Here is a 21,749-nt window from a genome sequence, read left to right as displayed (position 1 = left end):
TTGTGATGGCCAAGTGAGACTATTTTACTCTAATCTCCAATTATGACCGGTGACAAGCAAAGCAGATGGCTCCTTGATAAAATTTGCTCACATGTTTCTCAGTACAATTATGTAAATTCACTGTGACTGACCTGAAAGCAAATGGATCAGTGAGAGCAGTGATCAAACTGGTGGCTATGATGGGTTTTAACAAACGCATTATCTTTCATGTCCGCATGTAGGAGGTGTCAGCGAGGGAGCAATTTCAGACTATTGATACTAGAATACATAGAATTTTAATAAACCCGTGTTTTAACAATCAATGCCAATATCTTATATAGAACAATTTGCACTTCCTAAATTCAAAACACAAACTATATCATTTGTACATAATGTTAATAATGTGTTTTGTATAGTATGCTATATTGTGTTACATTAATTTTGTTGTGTATTTATGCAGTGATTGATCTATGTATAGATACATTTACTAGCCATATCACCCAAAACATGTATCTAACAATTTTTGTACTGTGCATTTATCTTATTATTATTGTTGTTGCGCAGTGTTGTGCGAGTTGTTTTACATTTATCAGGTGACATTTCAATAAAAACCTTATTTAAAGTGACTCTTGAAGGCAAACAGATGACTGATTTGATTTTTGGCAGTGGTGAACACACACACAGAAACACACACTCACACAAACAATGACACTGATACACACGATCTCCTCAAAGGAAAACTGCTGCCACAGAATCTGCAATACCTGGGAAGAGAAAACCGAAGGATGTGGTATTAATCCCTGAGGGGATAGTGGGGACAGAAAACATGGATACGACATACTAAAAGCAGATACAAACAGAGGAAGACAAAAGGCAAAGATCATACTTACCACAGACGTTTCCACCAATTTTTATATAAACATAGCCCTCATTTCCCCATGTGGTTCCCCAAGAGTTCTGCACAATCCAGTATGGAATATCCCCTAAAATAGACAACATGCATTTTAAGATTGAATTATTTACAAGGAAGAGGAGCATTAGATGTTTGTGTGTGTGTGTGTGTGTGTGTGTGTGTGTGTGTGTGTGTGTGTGTGTGTGTGTGTGTGTGTGTGTGTGTGTGTGTGTGTGTACACTGCAGCTGCAACCATTTTAGACTGTTACATAATCCTTGTGTAATACCCACAAAACATAAGTGTGTGTGAAATAATTAATGTTAAGAAATATCAAATACCGATGTGTGTGAACAATGCCAAGGAATAAACAGTGAGGTTGCTGTGATGATGTTCTGAAAACTGCTGATAAAAATCACATTTATTTTTAAATTCAACCTTTCACAAACTTAAAAAAAAATTCTCACACTGATTTTATGTCTTAAACTCGTGACACAGAGCTTTACCAGGTAACTGAATAATGGGAACCTCTATACTTAGAAATCGTGTGCACACAACCAGGACAAAGGAGTCCAAAGTTTGTTTTTTTCTTTTCGTAAACATACAGAAATATTTAACCAGTGTCATTATATAATGAAATCTTCCCAATAAAGTTTTACTAGTAAGGCAAGTCACTACTATACTGACAAAATTACAAAATAAACCTTAATTTTCCCTAGAAACGTGCAACAGATATTTCACTTGAATAAAAATAATGTAATTTTGGGGGTCAGTTATTAGCTAAACATCTTGTTGAAATAGGTTTCGCCTTTTGTTTTAGAAAATAATTAGAGAGGATGAGACAGTCTGCTCTGTTGCAGCAGCAATTTGTGATTAAGACTGGCATTTTTTTTTTACATCTAAAAACCTTCCCTAGTGCAGCTTTAAGTTACTTTCACAGACCCGAGGGGTTGCAAAGCTTTCTTGACCGTAAAAGGTAAACGTTAGCAGAAGTAAAATATAAAATCCCTGTTGTCTTTCTCATGCCAGTGTAGTGACTGCATGTACCAACAGTGTTGTATCCAACAACCAGGACGGCATGGTTAGACCATTGGCTGGAGCAGTGGTGCTGGATGATTCCGCCCAGGTAATCCTGCCAGCTGACAGCATCCACGATAGCAGCCAAGGGACCGCGCTCCACCAGATGACCCATCATTGCCTCCTCTTGACCACTGAGGGGGAATAGAGGAAAAAATTACTCTTGAGGCAGCAAAGACTGGCCCTGTGATTTCTCTGTATTTTGTGGGATTATCATGTGAACTATTATGTTAAAGTCACAGGGTTGCAAAATCAAGATCAGTCCCTAAAGCAACATTACCTAAGTTCAATGTTTTACCGGGCCATGCTTGCACCGTTTCTTATCTCTCTCCACCCCTCTTATTCATAAAACTGGTATTTTCCTCATTCTCTCTGTTGACATATGCAGGCGCCCTCTGCCACACCATCTCCGCCTTCCAGCAAATGATTCCCACTGGGGATAGCTGTGATGCCCTCCTCTGCCAGGTTAAGACATAAGGGCCATGGAGTGTAGTCTGTGCCAAAACTATATTAAATAAAGCCATTTTACACTCTGTTCATGGTGAGAGGAGGTCTTGTCTTGTTGAAACTGTATGATCCTGTTTATCTTTTGCTTTGCAGCAGTAAAGGTCTGGCATCAGAAGCCCCATGACCCCCTTGTGTCTTCACTCCGCACAAGTTCACATTTTAAGCAGCTTGAAGTACTTAACTAAACAGTTCTCTGACCTTTCTGAAGACAAGGGCAACATTTCATACTGGGATTAGTGGATTGTTAAGATAAAGAGGTAATAAAGAGTTGCATGACATGGACATTTCGACTATTGCATCTTTTATCATGCTGTCCTTGTAGCTTATGCTCAAAAAACAAATATTGTATTTCAAAATGTTATAAATAAAAAACTACATCCAATAGAAATTGTTTGTAAGGAGAGAAACTATACATAAAAGGAGAGACGAAAAAGTGTCACATTAGGTCGGCAAATGTAACAATCTTGTAAACTCTGCTCACTAATACTTTAAAAGTCCATCAACTCTTCAGAGCTGACCCTGATCCTTGCTATCATAGAAGTTCAAGAAAAATAAAAGGCATTACAGATGCATGAGTCAGAGTCACGATCCTGTTCAATATTAAATAAAGAGGGTCTGATTCACTTTAACTCAAGGTAGCTCTAGGCCAGTCATTGTGACCAGAGAGATGAACCTCTGTGCTACTTAAGCAATCGGTGCCTGAGTTGACACAGTAAACACTGTGGTGTGTCATTGCGCAGGACCAACTTACCTCACCTCTGATTTGTCCTTGGTACTTTTTGAAAACAACATTAAAATCCATGTGATTTTACCAAACTATAGCGCTATTCATTTTATGTCCTTATTGCATCTAGACAAATGGGAAAAAAATGAGTCTTTTACCTGAAGTCATGTGCAGTGAAGTTCTTCACAGCAACACCGCCATGTGACTGAGAGAAAAAATGGCAGATTCCAGTCTTGGCCTTGTAGGGATACTCTGACTGAGGCACCAATTTCACTCTGGTCTAGAAAAACAAATTGTTAGTCTCAGTCAGTGTGTTACCTGAATGCAAAATATCCACACAACTCGTTTATGAAAGATCCGGGCACAGGCAGTTTTCTAATTTATGTCTGACAAGAGACAGCAATCTTATTTTGCCTACTGCCTCTCTCTAATTAAAATACATGACACTTTTACCTAACGCTAAATGGACATATCCTCAAACAGGTTTCTTCTTTCATAAACAGATGCTTTGGGAGGACACAAGTATTCATTATATCTCTTATGTGTTTGTGAAGTATTGGGAGTTCATGCTACCTTTGTACTCACTGTAGACCATTTAGGAAGCTTCTGTTAAAGAACTGAAAACATGTTTAAAGACCTAAAATTGTGTAAAAAAAAACAACAACTTCAAAATCAACATACTTGCTTTAACCAATTCAGGGCCTGGGATGTGGAGCCTCCATTGCAGCCTCCATTTTGGAAGGAGCAGTCCAGAACCTGCTGCACACTGAGCTGCTCCAGCTGCGAGCCTCCTATAGCACGGACGGACTGTGTGGCACCGACCACGCTAAACGCCCAACAACTCCCACACTGCAAAGGGAAATTGACAGTAATCAGGGAAAACAGAACAACATAGGAATAAAGTTAAGGAATTAAACTCACAAATACAATCCCATTTTATGATAGCCAGAAGAAAGAAATTGTCATTTTGCTTATCCCATCAAAAAAAGAGGTTGATGTTGTGCTGAAGTACACTAGACTTGGTTAATGTTGAATGATGTTCTCTGCAATTTCTGCTGTCTGAAACCAATGTTGTAAATCATCTTTAAAAAAAACTGTAATATCAACATAACATTAAAGTTTAATACAGGTTAAATTGTTGGGTAAAGCACTGACTAAAAATTGAAAGGTTTGATTGAAAAAAACAGCTTTGGATTTGATAACATTTGGAAAACAGGAATCTACAGCGAGAGTGGATGCTGTTCATCGTGCTGAGGTGAGATGATCTGGCCGGTCTGAGTCAACTGTTTGTTTTCTGCTGCCATCTACTGACGGACACACCTCAGGTATGCTGTGTCTCGCATGAAATGTTCAACCCTGCCTCGGTTGATGTATTCAGCTTTAAAGTCGGAGGATCATTTGAGGTATTTCGATTGCAAAAGTTGCTCTTGTACAACATATCTCATGTAGATGACACTGCTTTCCCGGAGCCAGTCAAACACACAGTATTTCATTATGTAAGCTGTATAACACTTGCACAGGCAATCTCTTTCTCCAAACAGCATCAGACTCTGCTGAGTTCACTTGCTCAGCATTAATTCCCAGCAATGTTATAAAAACCTCAGCTCTCCGTGTAAAAATCCAATATTTTGTTGCTCAATTTGGTTCCATGGCTTACAATCAATACTGAATCCAAAATAAGTAATTATTGCTTGCACTAGAGATAAGTATGCGCTGAGTGTACAAAATATTAGGACCATCTGCTCTCTCCTTTAAAGTGATGAAATGCACTCGACTCATAAAAGTGGAATCAAGAGAAGGGGAAACTGAATAAAGACATTTTTTTTTAGGTGTGAGTGGCTTGATATTTGGTGTCTTTGTGCATGGTTCTGCATTTCATTTTCTGTTTATCTATCTGTTGTGGAAACTCAGGCGAGGCAGGTCCACAGACAGGACCAGAGAAAAAAATAAAAAGCACTGCATCAGATTGGTAGGAGTGCGATCATGTTCGGGTTCTCCCTGGAGTGGTAAAGCTTTCCTGAATTCAAGAGAACAAAAGATATGCTGTGATGTAGGATGTTTGCTCTCTCTCCCCCAGGGCAACAGTTTCACAGTGAAAATGTTATCCCTAAAGGCAAGTTGACCAACTACAGAGATAAAGGACGAAACAAGGAGCAGGAAGTGAAGCTTCAGCGAGGACGAGCAACAGCTCCATCTCACTTAGAGTCACACTTAATGGCCTAGTTTGTCCTTTGACCACTTTTTTTAAAGCACCTGTCCACTGAAATATGCAGCTTGTTTATTGTTAATCCCCTTGGGTATTTGACCTTCCATGTGCAGAATGATGTATGTCCTGACTTGGGCTGGAAGGCTTTTTTCAAATCCATCTGCTGAAGAGGTAAAGTTTTTTGGGGCTCACCTTAAATCTGTTGCAGATGAACACGTCCAATCACGATTTTGTGTTATCATATAAGGATTGAAAGCCAATCATGTTGTGTGATGTGAAATACTGAAGCCTTCGCTACACATACATAGATATTGGACTTTTCAGTGAGGTAAGAGACATCATGTGTCCAGTAGTTCAACTTTTGAAACAGGCAATTATTGTTTATTTAAAGATGCTGGATTTTTCAATTAGGGAGGAGTTGATGTCATTTTAAAAAAGATTTTCTAACTATGAAATTGAACTATTATTTTTAAAAGAGATAATTTATCAGGTATGGCTGTCTTGATAACTCATTTTATTGGATGATATATTGTCCCATACATAATTGCTAAAAACAATATTATTGTCATTTTTAAACAATTTTATGGCACTTATATAATTATAATTAAATAGCATAATAATTCAGGCACAAATCCTTTCAAAGAACCTTTTAAATTTGAAAGATATTCAGACATTGGTTTGGAATGTGGAAAAAATATTAAAATCTTTACTTAAAAAGCTATTTATTATGGCATAATTCTAGCTAAAATGTTTTTGACATCCTTATGTAAAAAAAACATGCATATACGGGCGATAACAAAGCTATTAAAAAAGATTGAGGTCATGCTCATATATCATACAATAAGTCAATAACATAAACATGTATTGAGTTCATGTCCACACATTGTACAATAAATCGTTATAGTAATTATTGTGGCAGGCCTAATATCCGGCACACATTATCATTCCAAGTTTTTAAATAAATTGACATCTGTCATTACAGCTGAGGCTTGAAAATATGTCTCACTGAGCATCATAAACCTTTGTATGAAGTTTAAAGCAAGGAAAACACGAGTGGAGGACCAACGTCTCCATTTTGACTGTGTCATTTCTGAGGCCTGTTAAAGGCACCCTTAGATTTTGGGTTGTCTATTACACACCTGTTTGTAATGAAATCATCTGATTGCTTTATTTGTTAATGCTAAAAAATGTCTATAAAAGAGGATATATTATCCATCTGTGTAAACCTTACTGCTTCTTGGTTCTGGACCGGTGCCACCACTGCTTTGTCCCTCCAGTCAAATTTGTCTGGGAGCCCCTCTGTCTTCAGTCCAGAGAAGAGAGGAGCTCTGTCTGCACTGGCTCGCAGGTAGAGATCTGTGGAGGACCGTTACAGTTCAGAGTCATTCCTGGGTACAAAGATGTTACTACTATCCTGCCCAGTCGCTCAGTACATTTACATTTAAGATACAAAATAAGTAAATATATTTCACTTGATCTCTCAGCCTACCTCTGAATTCCTGCTGGGAGAGGTCAGAGAACCGGTTAATGCCATACTTGGCAGACTGTGGTACTTTGAAGAATGCGTTAAGGTATGCATGCCGCTTTGCAGCATCCTGCAATAACACAAATCACAGATTGGGTGGGATACTGTTAACTGCGGGGGCAGCAAAATGTATGAAACTGGAGGCAAAATGCGTTGTGTAAGTATAATTTCTTGCATAAAACAATACTCAAAAGTGAAGGGAAAAACAAGTACAAAAGGTCTAAAGCCGCTTTGTTTATTTCTTTTTCTTGATAACACAACAGGAGTGAGTCTGAAATACATCCCACATGCAATCTACATCTTAGTATTGAATTACTAACGAGTGGTGGAAGAGAACTAAATACGATCACACACACTGTATTTGTACCACATAACCCTTTACTTTAGTATTTCCATTGTATAATAAACTATCCCCTATTTCAGAAGGAAATATTGTCAAAGTTTCTCCACTATATATATGTATATATATATATATTATTTTGCAGATTCAAAATATAGAAAATGAATCATACTTCCACATCAACAGACTACAGCATCGACATTCTGCCTCAATGTTACTGCTTTATTTATAAAAAATAAATAATTATAAAATACTTATAATCAGTTACCATTAGTTTACTGTATTAGCCAGCGAGTTCACCTAATTTAAATGAATGCAGTCTAATACAACAAGCGACAACCTTCATAAAGGTTACAATATTCAGGTTTTGTTACGGACCCCTTCAAGGTAAAGTTAGAAACCTCTCAATTTAACACACAACACAATGCAACCACACAAGAAACTAACAGCTTTCAAAATTACCTTGAAAATGTAATCAATACCACTTTAAAACAGTTTCAATAAAAACTGAACATTGTAACCTTCATAAAGATTTACTCTTGACGTTTCATTACATGCTCTAGTTTGACCTCGCTGTACTTAAGAGACTGGTATCTGAGTCTAAAGATCTCTGAAAGGGGGACTTTTCAGTTGAAGATTTACCTTTAAAACTATAACTTTTGCTGAACAGAGTGTCAATAATTTTACCGGCCAATGCTAAAACCTAATATGACAGTAGCACAAATATAGACTGCTCACAATGCCAATGAACTGACTAAGAAATCCCTATAGTCCAGCAACTTGGTTATATTCAGCTTATAATTCCCACCATAATTTTATTCTCATACAGAGTAAGGGAACTGAATAATCATGCGCAGTAGGTTTATATAATTTTGGTAATTCATAGTTTCTTTGAAATATGTCAATAATAGTATTGACCCTTTCATAACATACAGTACCAGTCAAAAGTTTGGACACACCTTCTCATTCAACTACTTTGAAGAATCTAAAATATAAAACATATTCTGGTTTGTTGAGCATTTGTTTGTTTACCACATAATTCCATATGTGTTCCTTCATAGTTTGGATGTCTTCAATATTAAACTACAATGTAAAAAATAATAAAAATAAAGAAAAACCATTGAATGAGAAGGTGTGTCCAAACTTTTGACTGGTACTGTATAAATACACGATTAACAATGATCCAATGGTATAACACTGACAATAGCCACTCTGCATTATGATTATTTATTACTTTTGATAGGCTAAGATTTGTAGCAAATACTTCTGATATTATCTTTTTAAACTGGAATGCAGGACTTTTACTTGCACTTTTTAAACTGTGATATCGTAAAAACATTTTTTTTACCACAGTTGTTGTAAAGTAGAATATATATAAATATATATAATATAAATATATATATATATATATATATATATATATATATATATATATATATATATATATAATATATATATATATATATATATATATATATATATATATAAATATATACATACAGTACCAGTCAAAAGTTTGGACACACCTTCTCATTCAACTACTTTGAAGAATCTAAAATATATTCTGGTTTGTTGAGCATTTGCTTGTTTACCACATAATTCCATGTGTTCCTTCATAGTTTGGATGTCTTCAATATATTAATCTACAATGTAGAAACAAAATAAAAATAAAAATAAAGAAAAACCATTGAATGAGAAGGTGTGTCCAAACTTTTGACTGGTACTGTACATACTATCACTTCACTTTTTTTAAGTGCAATTTTGAATTGCAGGACTTTATCGTTATTTATTGCACATTAAACTACAATTAAATTGTATTTTTTTACCCCCCCCCCCCCCCACAAACATTTCCTTAATTGCACAAGAGGGGGAAGTTTGTTGTGACACACAGCTGTTTATTTATAAACGTGGTAAAAAGAAGTGGGTCAAAAGTGATGAACAGTCTCTCTCTTCACGTTTCTGTCTCTCTGTTGCTCTGATTTCCTTAAAGCACTTAAATGTTACCTGGACATACAGACTGCGGCGGTGACGCTCCTCGCCGCTGACCTCGGACCTGCGGCCGAACTGCTCCATGAATGAGTCGAAATCAGCCGCAGTCTGATCCGCGTTCACATTTTGACAGCAAAGAGGAAAGAGGAGAGTGTTAAGGGTCGATATAATAACTAGATAGTCGGTAAAACACATTCAGTGATTATAAAAGGGAAGTAAATACGAAAGTGATGTTGGCGGAAAAGGTGAGGTGTAATCTACGGCGCATGCGCAGTGGTCAGAGGCGCTTCCTGGAGAGGCCAGACGCACTGAGAGGACAAACAAAAAGAAATAAGTTATCCTAGTGTGATCTATGTTTTCTCCAGTATTTATGATTTAAGAACAGGTGAAAAAGAAAGTTTTGCCTTGTAATAATCCTGCACATAAAGTCTGGCAAAAAATAAAAATATATATATTTTTTTTTTTCTGTCTGTAAATATTATATTTCAGTTGTTGTGTATTTATGATTTAAGAACAGGTTTTTGCCTTTTAATAATCCTGCACATAAAGTCTGGCAAAAAATAAAATATATATATATTTTTTTTCTGTCTGTAAATATTATATTTCAGTTGTTGTGTTTTTCTACTGTTTTTGTTGCTTATTTATAATACTTGTTTTGTTTTTATTTTTCATTTTTATCTTGTCTTTCTTTGCTATGTCTCTTGTGTGCACTATCCTCTATGCTGCTGTAAGCCTGCAAATTTCCCCGCTGCGGGACTAATAAAGGATTATCTTATCTTATCTTATCTCTTATCTTATCTTATCTAAAACATTAATAAATAACTTGTTACTTTTTCCCCTTTTCCAATGTGTAGAAACAGGTAAATAAAAATGTTGTCAGGTAAATTGTTTGTTGTTGTAATAGTCATTTCGACACCACAACCCTATGTTTTAAAAGGAATACAGCATTCATGGTTTTGTTTTTAGGGTATTTTAAAATGTCTCCATGCACATTACTGTGTTGTCTTTCTTTTAGCTAGAAAAATGTATTTTAATCTGCACTTAGAGTTGGCTATAACATGCCGTTTGAATAAAAGCATTGGAAACTCATCTGTTTTAAGCATCCAGGTACACACATAGAAGACAAATGTTGATTTTATATGTGATGAAGTTAGTGAGAGACTGTTTTTAATTAGGAGGCTGAAAGGGTGTAGGGTCAGTCTTTTTGTAAAGAAAACGTGTATGTCAGCCCTGTATCGACACTTGACTTTAGTTTATCAAAAAAAGCTTAACAGGATTGTCAAGGAAGTGGGGATAATAGTGGGCCGCCAACAAAAGCAATTAGATGACCTCTATATCACAACTGTACACAGGAGAACCCTGTCAATCATCAATGACAAAACACATCCACCCCACTTGAGTTTGAGTGGCTCCCCTCAAGGTAGCGCTGTAGAATACGCCTGGCAAAGAATAAAGAATAATCTATAAGGGTTCCTTTATCCCAAATGTAGTCAATGTGGGCAACAAACGACAGTAAACTTAAATAGAAGAGTGAAGGATGTACACTGTGGGTTTAATGTAGTAACTATTTTTCTGTAAATGTGATGTTTTCATTTTGTGGGCCTTTTATATATATATATATATTGCTGGGTGAGGCTGGTCCTTAAAAAAATAAAATAAAATGTTATTCTACTCTATTCTATACAAGTTTCATGGTTGCATCGTCATAATGTATTGTTTGTTTTGTGGATCCCAGATAGAATATCTGCTGCAATTATGTAGCTGCCTGATGGGGATCCTAATAAAATAAAATAAAATAAACTAAGTGGGAATAGGATGATTTTGTTTTTAATTTAATGATAGCTATGCACAACAGAATAAGCACTTTGGATATATTTTGATTTTGGCAATTTAAATGAATATGGTTATTTATTTATGATATAGAATTGGATGCTGTTTATTGCAATTATAGTGCAATGTTTATTTATTTGATCTTCACCCACATGGCTTACACCACTAGGTTGGAACTGTTGGACTTCCCTTTCAATATAAAACAAATAGAAATGAGCTGACTGGCCTCAGAGGTGATTTATATTGGTCTGATTATCAATGGTTCAACTGTCAAATGAAGAACCGATAGAGAATAGGCATTTCAATATTCAATAAACAGCATCCAATTGTATATCATAAATATGAAAAATAACCATATTAATTTAAATAGCCAAATTAATTAAAAATAAAAGGGACAATACTAAAACACACATACAGACAAGACAGGCTCCTGAGATCACAATCATCATAAAATCCAGTGTCCTCCACACATTGCAAATCATTATATGATCAGTATCACTACAGTATTCAATACAATAATCAGAATAAATGAAATTTCACTCACTTAATTAAAAGATTAAATGTGCTTTATAAGCGATTGGGTTCATTTCAATTGATTGGTCTCTGTTTAGAATTGCATGCTATCATGAGTGAACATTTTTACATAATTTATCCTGAATTAAATACTACCATTATTTGAAATGAACGCAAATATTGGTAACAATTTATCCATAATTAAACATCATCATAAGTTATATTGTATGTAATTAATGTCATATTTGCAAGTGGAACTGGTACCACTGTGGGTAAAACCTAATTTGTATTACTTGTGAACACACACACATACACACACGCACGCACACACATGCACACACAGACACACAAACACTTTGTACATTAACATTGGAGTATTTGCTCTCAGGCACAGTAGCAGCTGCAGGGCACTTTTTTTCCAGTCCGCACCAGCCAACCAGTCAGTCAGTACACTGGGAGAAAAAGCAGACTACTCTTGTGCTTTTTTGCAGTGGTATCTGATCCTGCCTTCATCATAACCAAAGCCTCTCTGTAACGTGTCGGAGGAAATGTCAGAGCCAGCAGAGGAACTCTCCAATAAGCCCTTCGTGGCCCGGTTGTCCAGTGTTTACCTTAGCATCTTGGCACTGTTCTGCTTTAAGCTCTTTGTTAAGATCTCTCTCAACTTGCTGACATACTTCTACATTGTCCGTGGGAACCGCAAAGAGGCTGCCAGGATATCAGCAGAGTTCTATGATTATGGCCAACGACACAGTGAGTACTCGGAGAAGAAACAATAAAAGCCTTAAAGGGTTGTTTGTGTCTTCAGGTGGTTTGTGTGTTCCAGAAGTTGAATCATTTTAAGCATACAGGTTTGTGTTCTAAAGGCACATTTGGTGTAAAATGTAAGAACAATACAACTGTGTGTACATTATACACCATGCAACATGTTTACCTGATGCGTACCTAGGTAGGATATATCAATATAATTCAATATTGTATTCTTTAAAACTAAGTTGAAGTACTCTCTGCTCACACACAACCACACTTTCACAATTTCCGTGTTTACAAATGAGCTATTAAAGCATTTTTAATCCAATGAGTATAAAAGCCGTGAATTGTATTCACATTCAAGCAAACTGTGGATATGAATGACTTTTCTTTCGTCAGCTTAATATCTACTTTTACATCCCGAACCGCACATTCAATATTAAGCGAAGACACCGTAGGCTGGCAGTTCTTTTTCTCTGATGTATTATTAGAACACAGTCATGATATCCCCCCCCCAACCCCTCCTGACGCCCCCACCCCCCTCCTGCCCTAGTTTCCATTCCCAGCTATGCGGTGCACCCTTTCACACTCAGACAGCAACCAAAACAACACTCCTCAGTCTCGGGGACAGGCAGTTTGGAGGCACATTCTGGGGGGGGAAGAGGGACACGACGACAACATAATCTGTATCTATCATTCAAGGGGGGTGTTTAATTTAAAGTGGACCTACTCCATGGAATACTAATTAGCTAAGCTTAGTGTTTTAGTCACAGTCCTGTAGATATGCTCTTCCTTGTTCTAAGAAAATCTGTTTGATGTCCGTAGCTGGGTCTTTTATTGTATTGTATATTGTATTTCAAATGAATGTCAGTCACGGGAAATAGGTTCCAGGAATAAAAAAAGCTTGAATTTTAGACAAAAACATTAGATCGGTTGTTATCTAAATTATGATTCAAATGGAGAGAGATGAGAATGATGATGATGATAACATGTGGAATGTATCGGCTGTTATTCTGGACATTGACTCAGGTGTGCTTTATCAGATTTTTTGCAATCAAACGTCTATATCACAATTATCAGGTTTATATAAGGTCTTATGTGAATGGAGTGTTAATATGATGAATTATACTGGACTTCAAGCATCATTAGTCACATAATAATAAGCTGACCCATGCATTAACTTTTGGAACATGACATTGATAAACATATAAAGATGATGGATACATTTAGATTTGTGGTTGGGATTTCATAAAGCAGCCATGATTGGCTTAACAATAAAGGGATTATGATACAAGACATGAAGAATCAACAAGATTTGATAAAACTAAAATCTGATTTCATAAAGACCTGAAATCACAATTGTTTTCACTGGTACATGCATGATGCTTGATTATATTCATATAACATTAAAAGATTATTTTACTTTACTTATTCCTACTGCAGGATCCTGGGCGAACCGCTCACCCGTCCACGATGCTGCGTGTCAGGGCCGCCTCCTGGCTTTGAAGAACCTTATTTTACAGGTGAAGAGAACAAAAACACATGGAGGAAGTTTGCCTTTAGGGCTTTTTTCTGATCTTAACCCAAGTCATGATATTTTTTCTAAACCTAACTCAGTAGCTTTGTTGCTTAAACCTAAGGAGATTTCTGGCAGAAGGCACACTTCTCCCATGTGCAGAACACGATCCCCCTGGTAGAGTTATGTGCATCCTCTCATCAGTATACGTGGGGACTGATGTAACTGTCCCTTGGGCCATTACATTTGTATCAATGCCTTTGTAGACTCCTGGATTAGATGTTAAAGAAAATGAAGATAGGGTTATCTGGGAAACATGTAATTATCTTATTGGTACTTTCAAACACAGAAGTGTTATTGAATTTGTGTGTATCCACCTCCATTACTTCTCAATACAAAATGTTGGCATTTGATGTGTTAGCTTTAGCTTACAATATCAAAACGGCACTAAAACATGTTTTTTAAGTCAATGCACACAGAAAAACAGAAAAATCACAATATACAGTATTACGTAACCATTATATACAGTATGTGACGACGTTGACAAAGTCGCTGATCAATGCCAAATAGTGATAAATGGGAGACTAGAGCGTAAGACATGTCAGCCACAGAGCCAACAATGCCTTGTTCTCAACTCAGACAAGCTCTTTGCAACGCTGTGGTAGCATTACAGTATTTTGCATGGTGATTTATTAGCTCTTAACCAGCCTTCTATTGGGTCTGTGCTTTAATTAGCAAGCTTATTAATTGCTATTGTTCAAATGTGACTGTACAGTGTAGTTTTTCAATTACTGACAACCATAACGGGTCTGGTTTAGGAGAAAAGATAAGCTATTGTTCTTGCAATTCCGGGTGTTCACCATTAGAGGCTGACAAAGGTCATGTATTAATGCACCATATAACAACGTATTATCTGTGGCTGTTTGATTCGGTTTCCAGGGTCACAGTGTGAATGTTCTGACTATAGACCATGTGACACCCCTTCACGAGGCCTGTGTCGGGGACCATGCCGCTTGTTCCAGAGCTCTCATTGATGCAGGAGCAAATGTAAGTCACGTATTGGCCTTTAATGTTGCCATGCAGCACAGGGTCAAATGTCATTTCCATGGCCGGGGAGAATCTGGGTAGAAGTAACAAATGAGCACTGCTGCTCTTCCTCCACAGTCACTGTAGAGCTATTAAGTTCTTGTTCCCCTTCAACTGTTCCCCCAGGCTGTTGCTATTAGTCAACTTGCACGGTTAAACAAGGCCTAAAAATAACAATTTAAGAAAATGCTTTTGCAGGTCAATGCTTTTACAATTGATGGAGTCACCCCTCTGTTCAACGCCTGTACAGCGGGCAGTGTGGCATGCACTGAAATTCTTTTGGAAAATGGAGCAAATCCCCAGAGCCTTATATACCATCCATCACCAATCCATGAAGCTACCAGTAAAGGTATATTGTGACTAAATATTTTGCATTATGACGGAATGCATCAACTAATATATCAGGTAGTTTTCTATTGACGTTTTGAATATAGTGTATCTAAACAGTATTGTGTTCAGGATCAATGCATTCATCTCTGGGATTAACCAATACTATCTGTATCTGTGTCTGCTGCTGATTTTCAATATATTCACATTACCACTATATGTCTGTTATAAATAAATAAAATGAACCAATATAGAATTCCAACTGTACTAATTACAGTTTACTCCATATCCTTCAACCTGTATTTGTGTCCTTTACTGTGCTATTAAACCTGTGAAAAACAGCTTTAGAAATAAATCACAACAGGACCCGAGCAGACAGCTTGGAGAGTTATCTCACATTGTCACTTACTGATTACTGTCTCCATGCTCCATTACTTCCAGGTCATTACGGTTGTGTGGAGGCTCTGGTGACTTGGGGGGCAGATGTGGACATGGACATTCCTCACCTGGGCACAGCGCTCTACACAGCCTGCGTCTGCCAAGAGCTGGAGTGTGCCAGGAAACTCCTGAGGGAAGGTCAGCGCGCAGCACAGTGCGGATCTTTGCATTTCCATACAGACAGGCACACGTCCTGTATGAACACACACACACACACACACACACACACACACACACACACACACACACACACACACACACACACACACACACACACACACACACACACACACACACACACACACACACACACACAGAAACACAAGCACATTTGTTCATAAACATCAGAATCATAAACATACGTAAGCACAGTCGATTTTCAAAGCCTCTAAAAAAGCATTTAGACCCCGACACACAAAAGCTCTACATTCAAACAAAGAGTTATATAATCGTTTGAGGTGAGCAGTTCTTTATAAGAATTTTTTTTCAGCCTTATGTTGGTTTGCTTTCATTATTTATGATGAAGTACCTAATTGCAGGTGACAGGCATTCCCCGCACAGCAGCAACAACACAGCTTTATTATTTGTCAGTTATGTGAATCATCAAGGCAATGATAACCTCCAGCGGGAGATGATGGTCTGTCAGCTTTTCCTCAAACTGCTATTCGTTTCTCTGTAGAGATCATATAAGGACAATTCAATTAGAGTATGCAAAAGAAAAAATAAAGAAAAATAGGCATATATAGTCACAGAGTACCTGCTGGGTTTCAATGATGATATCTAACAGTGGACTCATCAGACCTTGAAGCCTTTACATCAGAACTGTGTCAAAAATGGATAATCAAGTTGTCCTCCATACAGGTGCAAGTGTACAGAAAGGCAAATACCTGGATTCACCCTTACATGCAGCTGCAGAAAAAGATTGCCCAGCTGTAGTTAGGCTGCTGCTGGACTTTGGTGCGGACATTAATGCCAGGAACATCGAGTTTCAGAGGCCGGTAGACGTGGCTCCACCCAGCAGTGTAACAGAGGGCTTCCTACTGATATATGAAGGTACAAGAACGCTTGTAACTTGCTTTATAAGGCACTACAAGCCTATGTTTGCTTGTATTTTGTCTACCTTATTCTATTTATGTCTTCGTTCGAACAACTTCATCATTAGATATAAAGGTTGTCCATGAATCAGGACCAGCTCATATTATGTTTCATTGTCACATTTTCCTAGTTACACCACGACGGCTGAACCAGCTGTGTCGTCAGTGCATCAGGAGCTGCGTCGGCCGTGACAGACTCCACCTTCTTTCCCACCTCCCCCTGCCCAACAGGCTACGGAACTACCTGCAGTACCAATGACAGACAGAAGAATCAAACTGCCCGCCTTAATAGGATCTACCGAAATAAGCCTTTCCTTCAATTGTGGCTATGTCAATTAAGTGACTCAGTAGCCACTGAGTACCTGCAGTACCAAGCTGTGCTGAGCTGGCCTGCATCACATTTGTGATTGTGAACCTGGATGGATGTGAAGCAGGGGGTCTCTCAAATGAGTTCATGGCTTGGCCTTCTCTGGATAAATTATGGTTCAAAAATATAATAAATAAAATATTATTTGCAGTTCAGGTTTGCTGTATTTAGAAGAAGCCTTAATAGTTGCAATATTTACCAAAGAGTGATGCACTTTGAAAACTTTGAGATTTGAATGTAATATTAATGCACAATATGCTGTGTGTGAATGAGTATTGATAGTTTTGCGTTTGATATATAATGTATTGCGCACGACTATATGATTAAAAAATATTTTGAAACCTGGTGCATTCCAAAATATGTTTGTGTTAGAGGTGCAGAGGGTGAATTATTAATACAAACATAAAAAAAACAAAAAAACAATAATACATTGACATGTTTAAGCTTAGATTACTGAGTACTGACAACTGGAGGCAGCTGTCTTTATTGTTAAGTCCCAAATGGAAAATATGAGGGAGTGGAAAGGCAAGAGAGAGTGGAACAGGAAGAGTTGTTTGTTTCAATAGCTAATACCGCAATTCAATAAAGCTCCAAAGACAATATGAACAAAGCCATATGATTTAAATCGCAGTTTAAAAATCACATTTCATAATATTGGGCTGAATTTCAAAAAAAAAAAATATTGCAATTTTCCCAATGGTATAGTGTTATTACATGACTTATTTCATAATGTCTTATTTTAATTTAAATACTGTTTGAAAATAATGAATTGGAATTTCTTAGGCAAGTTTGTTTTTATTAATGCTTCATGATCTGATGGACAATAATAAACCGAACCACGTGTTCCAGAGGTGTGTCGTGTCGTTGCTATGGCAATGTAAACAAAGACAGTCCAGGTGCGTCACACACACACACACATGCAGGCACTTTGTAGAGGAAACTAGTGGGGTTAATTGGCATGCTTTCATGGACCGACTGACTGTATAGTTCACAGTATTAACACTATATGTTACTAGATATCATCAGGCTCAGAGCAGCATGTCTTTTGCAAAGTCTCCCAAAAACACAGGACTGCAAAGAGAAGTCATGAAATGGTTGCAAAGCCTCGAGCTGTCATTTCATTGGAGGAATGTGCGCAGGTAAAGTATTAAACTAATTTAATCTAACACCATATAACAGTATATTATAGATTTATCAGTGAGAAATAATAAAAAATAAAAAAAATAATTAATTTTTTTTTTTAAAATTAAAATTAAAAATTAAAATTAAATTAAATACTGTCTATTTAGATATAATATGATTAAATAATCAAGGCTCATAGAACAGATCAGAGAAAAAAAAATTGCTTTGCAATGGTGCCAAGACAGCAAAGTGTTTAAATAGGATTTCACTGGTAGAGAAAAATATAAATCAGATTGTTCTCCCTGCTTTTTTTTTTTTATTTTTGCAGAGATTTTTCCAATGGTTACCTGGTGGCAGAGATATTGTCTCGTTATTACCCCCAAGACTTTCTGGTGCATTCGTATGACAAAGGGACATCACTCTCTGCCAAACAGAGGAACTGGAGCCAGATAGAGAGGGTAAGAGGAGGAGAGAACCTACAAAAATATAATGAGCGAGGAAGAAATGTCTCTTTGTTCAGTTTAGCTGGCATGTGGTTTAAATGTGGTTTAATTTCCCCTGATGCAGCCTAACTAAATTAGTATTAAAAATGACTCAGCTTCTAGGTGTCTAACCCACATTTTGTGAGGAAGCTCTACCTACCAGCACAGAAAACAACTCTTTAAATATTAAATCATATGAAGTCTATACTGAAGACCCGTTATGATGTTTTCTTTACTTACATGTACTTGAGGGATCTGACACAGGAAGTTCTTATTTTGAGGTAGATAATTACCAACACTTTTTTTGTTATTGTCACAGTCTTTACAGAAGCAGAATCTGCACTTGATGAAAGAGATCATTGATGGAAGCATCCACTGTAAACCAGGAGCAGCTGAACTGTTGGTGCAGGAGGTTTATACTATTTTAACGAACCGGAGGTAAGTGTCGTTTGGGAGCCGGGGCTGGAAAATGAACACTGTTTGAGGCAGATCCTTTCTTGCCATCTCCAGACAGATAGGAAGTTTATATAGCATCTTGGAGTTTCAAAAAAAAGAACTATTACTGTCAACAGTTTAGTGAGATATTGGTATATATTTCTCTGTGTGTCGGTGTTAATAGCTCAAAAGTTCCCCAGTGTTGCACTTATTTTTGAGACATTACTGTGAATTGAAAATTGCCGAATGGTTTAGTTTATGTTTCCCTTAGGAATGTGTTCAATGTCACTACACATAAAACTAAACAATAAGTGTAATCATCATTTAACACTGACATTGCTATTACACCTTATACACATTACTGCCTATTTCAACTGAAAACATAAGCATGCTGATACTGTACATTGGCTTTTGCTAGATAATGAGGATATTTCATAACAATAGGTGGGGCAATGAAAAAAAACATCAACACTCCACTAAAGCGCTTCTAGTGCACTTGAATCCAACCAAACACAACTGAAGAGGATGCTATTCAGTTGGCAAACAGCACATTTGCTCAGTGTATAAATGATATTCCCAAATCACAAAAATAATAACAGAATCATGTAGGTATTCTAATCCTAATCTTTTTTAACTCCTTCCCAGCATCAGAGATGTTGAGGGCCCAGAGTCAGACTTCACTGACCAAGAGTACCAGGAGCTTCTACCCACACTGGCCCGCTCCACGGCCTCCAAGGCCATCAAGAACAACCTGAGGATTACAGAGATCATGGCGGAGCCCGACATCAGCACAAACAAATGGAAGGCAGAAGTCATCCTCCACAGGCACCTGGAGCAAAGGGCGGCAGATAGGGTCCTTAACCCAGGTCAGTCACGCAGGTGTGCTATCAGGCTTTTTGTAGGGGCAAATATTCAATTATTGTATTCTAATATTCTAATTTTTCTTTTTTTCCTTTGGACAATTTCTTTGGTTTGGTGACAGGACGTTTTAAAGGGAAGCCTAATCTGGGTCGGCTGGCAGCCAAACATCCTGAGCCGTCCAGCCGCCGTGGTGAGTGCTTTGCTTCATCTAGAGACACTTCATCCAGTAAGTGTTGAGTCATATATTGTCTTGCAGCAATAATCAGCAGAGAATATTCTATCTGCAAATGTGCATTGTTTGGGTGAACCAGTTCTTTTTTTGTTTGGGGGGCGAATTGGAACAGTTTTGTTTTGAGACCTAGTAATCCCTAACCGATCTATTTTCTGTTTTAGAGTTCTGCTTCTCTTCAACATGGAGTGGAGCGGCTGTTTCCTTTAAGGAGATAAAGGTCCACCCAGCCTGTCCGACGCTCCTTGGTTAACTATTAAATGAACTGTGTGGAAATCTGTGCTCTATAATTATATTGTGTGTGTGTGTGTGTCTCTTGATGTAGTTATTATCTAAAATAATAGCCGATTTTAACTGTTATGCATCAAAAGTATTTTCTGGAGTATGATTTCTTTTGAAACACAGAAGACGTCACTGTTTGTTTTGGCTTATGTAATGTTTTAGTGCGTCTGCCATCATGTTTGTGCTATGTCTGTTTGTACCAGTAGGTGGCAGCATTGAGTCGTGAGCAGAGCTCTCATCAATGGTTTAGACTGAAACCCACTGCTGTAGGTGTACCATTGACAAAAAGAGGATATAAATCCTTGTATGCTGCAGAAATTGACTGGAATACTGTTCATCCATTTGTGTTTCTCACCATGAAGCTATTCCTCAGTTCCTTCACCCATTACGGAACATACATTTACCCTTTGTTATCATCACCGAGGCATCAGATCTTCTTCTCAATCTGCGTTCTAAGAGACTTTGATCAGGCACCTGCCAAATGTTGGTTAAATGATGCTACAGGATGAAACCTTTTTTACCTGAATGACAAGGGAAACCTTTTACATTCACCGTGGTAGGAACCACTTATGTAACTGATAACTGATTGGTTTGCTAGATTTGGGGAACAATGAGTCACAGTAACATGTAGACATTACAGATTTTTTTTTCTGTCTTGTTTCTCATTTACTGCTCCAGATTTTCTTGCCCTCACAGTCATTGTAAGCCAGATACAGGAGAGTAATTCTGCTCCTGGTTTGGTGGTTGACAACAAACGCTTCCCACATCTTAATGTATGCAAGATGGATTTATCTTTGAGCTTAATCAAGTTACCTTTCGGTTAAAGCTTAAGTTAAAATTGTTTGGTTTTATACTTTTTATGGTTCCCTCAAAGGGGGTAAACAAATCTACGAATGGGGATAAACACACACAATCAGCTGTATTTCATTTACTATAAAACAACTGGAGATTTTGTATTCATGATTCTTGATTCTTACTCTGGTCATTTAGCTTTAACAGCCTTGTCTAATGGTGTAATATTAAACTCTGCCACTGATTTGCTTCATGGTTACTGCTGCTGCCACATTAATCACTGTGAACATATCCGTGATTAATTATGTATAAACCAACTGTACAATGTACAGTTATTACCTGACTGCTGAGGGAAACTGTTTGATCTAAACTGCATTAACAACACACT

At 37.3% G+C, this 21,749-nt stretch overlaps 3 protein-coding genes across 4 annotated transcripts; 2 read left to right on the top strand and 1 right to left on the bottom strand.

The window, feature by feature from the left end:
* Nucleotides 1-74: 74 nt before the first annotated feature.
* Nucleotides 75-9,619, bottom strand: ctso (cathepsin O). 2 transcript variants are annotated; one of them, XM_054597758.1, is made up of 8 exons: nt 9,253-9,619; nt 6,873-6,978; nt 6,615-6,739; nt 3,859-4,026; nt 3,336-3,457; nt 1,917-2,080; nt 870-962; nt 75-743 (listed from the first exon to the last, which is right to left on the bottom strand). In XM_054597758.1, the coding sequence occupies exons 1-8, from the start codon at nt 9,430-9,432 to the stop codon at nt 709-711; spliced, it is 993 nt and encodes a 330-aa protein (XP_054453733.1). In that variant the 5' UTR covers nt 9,433-9,619; the 3' UTR covers nt 75-708. The 2 variants fall into 2 exon arrangements, with proteins under 2 accessions (XP_054453733.1, XP_054453734.1); XM_054597759.1 differs by having other exon boundaries at nt 1,921-2,080.
* Nucleotides 9,620-12,128: 2,509 nt separating this feature from the next.
* On the top strand, nt 12,129-17,143 carry asb5a (ankyrin repeat and SOCS box containing 5a). The gene is made up of 7 exons (XM_054598069.1): nt 12,129-12,333; nt 13,774-13,853; nt 14,786-14,893; nt 15,131-15,281; nt 15,701-15,835; nt 16,559-16,750; nt 16,923-17,143. The coding sequence occupies exons 1-7, from the start codon at nt 12,129-12,131 to the stop codon at nt 17,048-17,050; spliced, it is 999 nt and encodes a 332-aa protein (XP_054454044.1). The 3' UTR covers nt 17,051-17,143.
* Nucleotides 17,144-18,196: 1,053 nt separating this feature from the next.
* spata4 (spermatogenesis associated 4) lies at nt 18,197-20,547 on the top strand. Its single transcript, XM_054597136.1, is given in 7 exon segments — nt 18,197-18,297; nt 18,609-18,738; nt 19,082-19,200; nt 19,843-20,063; nt 20,180-20,284; nt 20,452-20,513; nt 20,515-20,547. Coding segments are annotated over 7 exon segments (771 nt in total).
* Nucleotides 20,548-21,749: the final 1,202 nt, after the last annotated feature.

The sequence above is a fragment of the Anoplopoma fimbria genome, chromosome 4, assembly GCF_027596085.1.
Source record: "Anoplopoma fimbria isolate UVic2021 breed Golden Eagle Sablefish chromosome 4, Afim_UVic_2022, whole genome shotgun sequence".
In the NCBI taxonomy this organism is placed as follows: domain Eukaryota; kingdom Metazoa; phylum Chordata; class Actinopteri; order Perciformes; family Anoplopomatidae; genus Anoplopoma; species Anoplopoma fimbria.
This window is presented reverse-complemented; position numbering and strand designations above follow the sequence as displayed.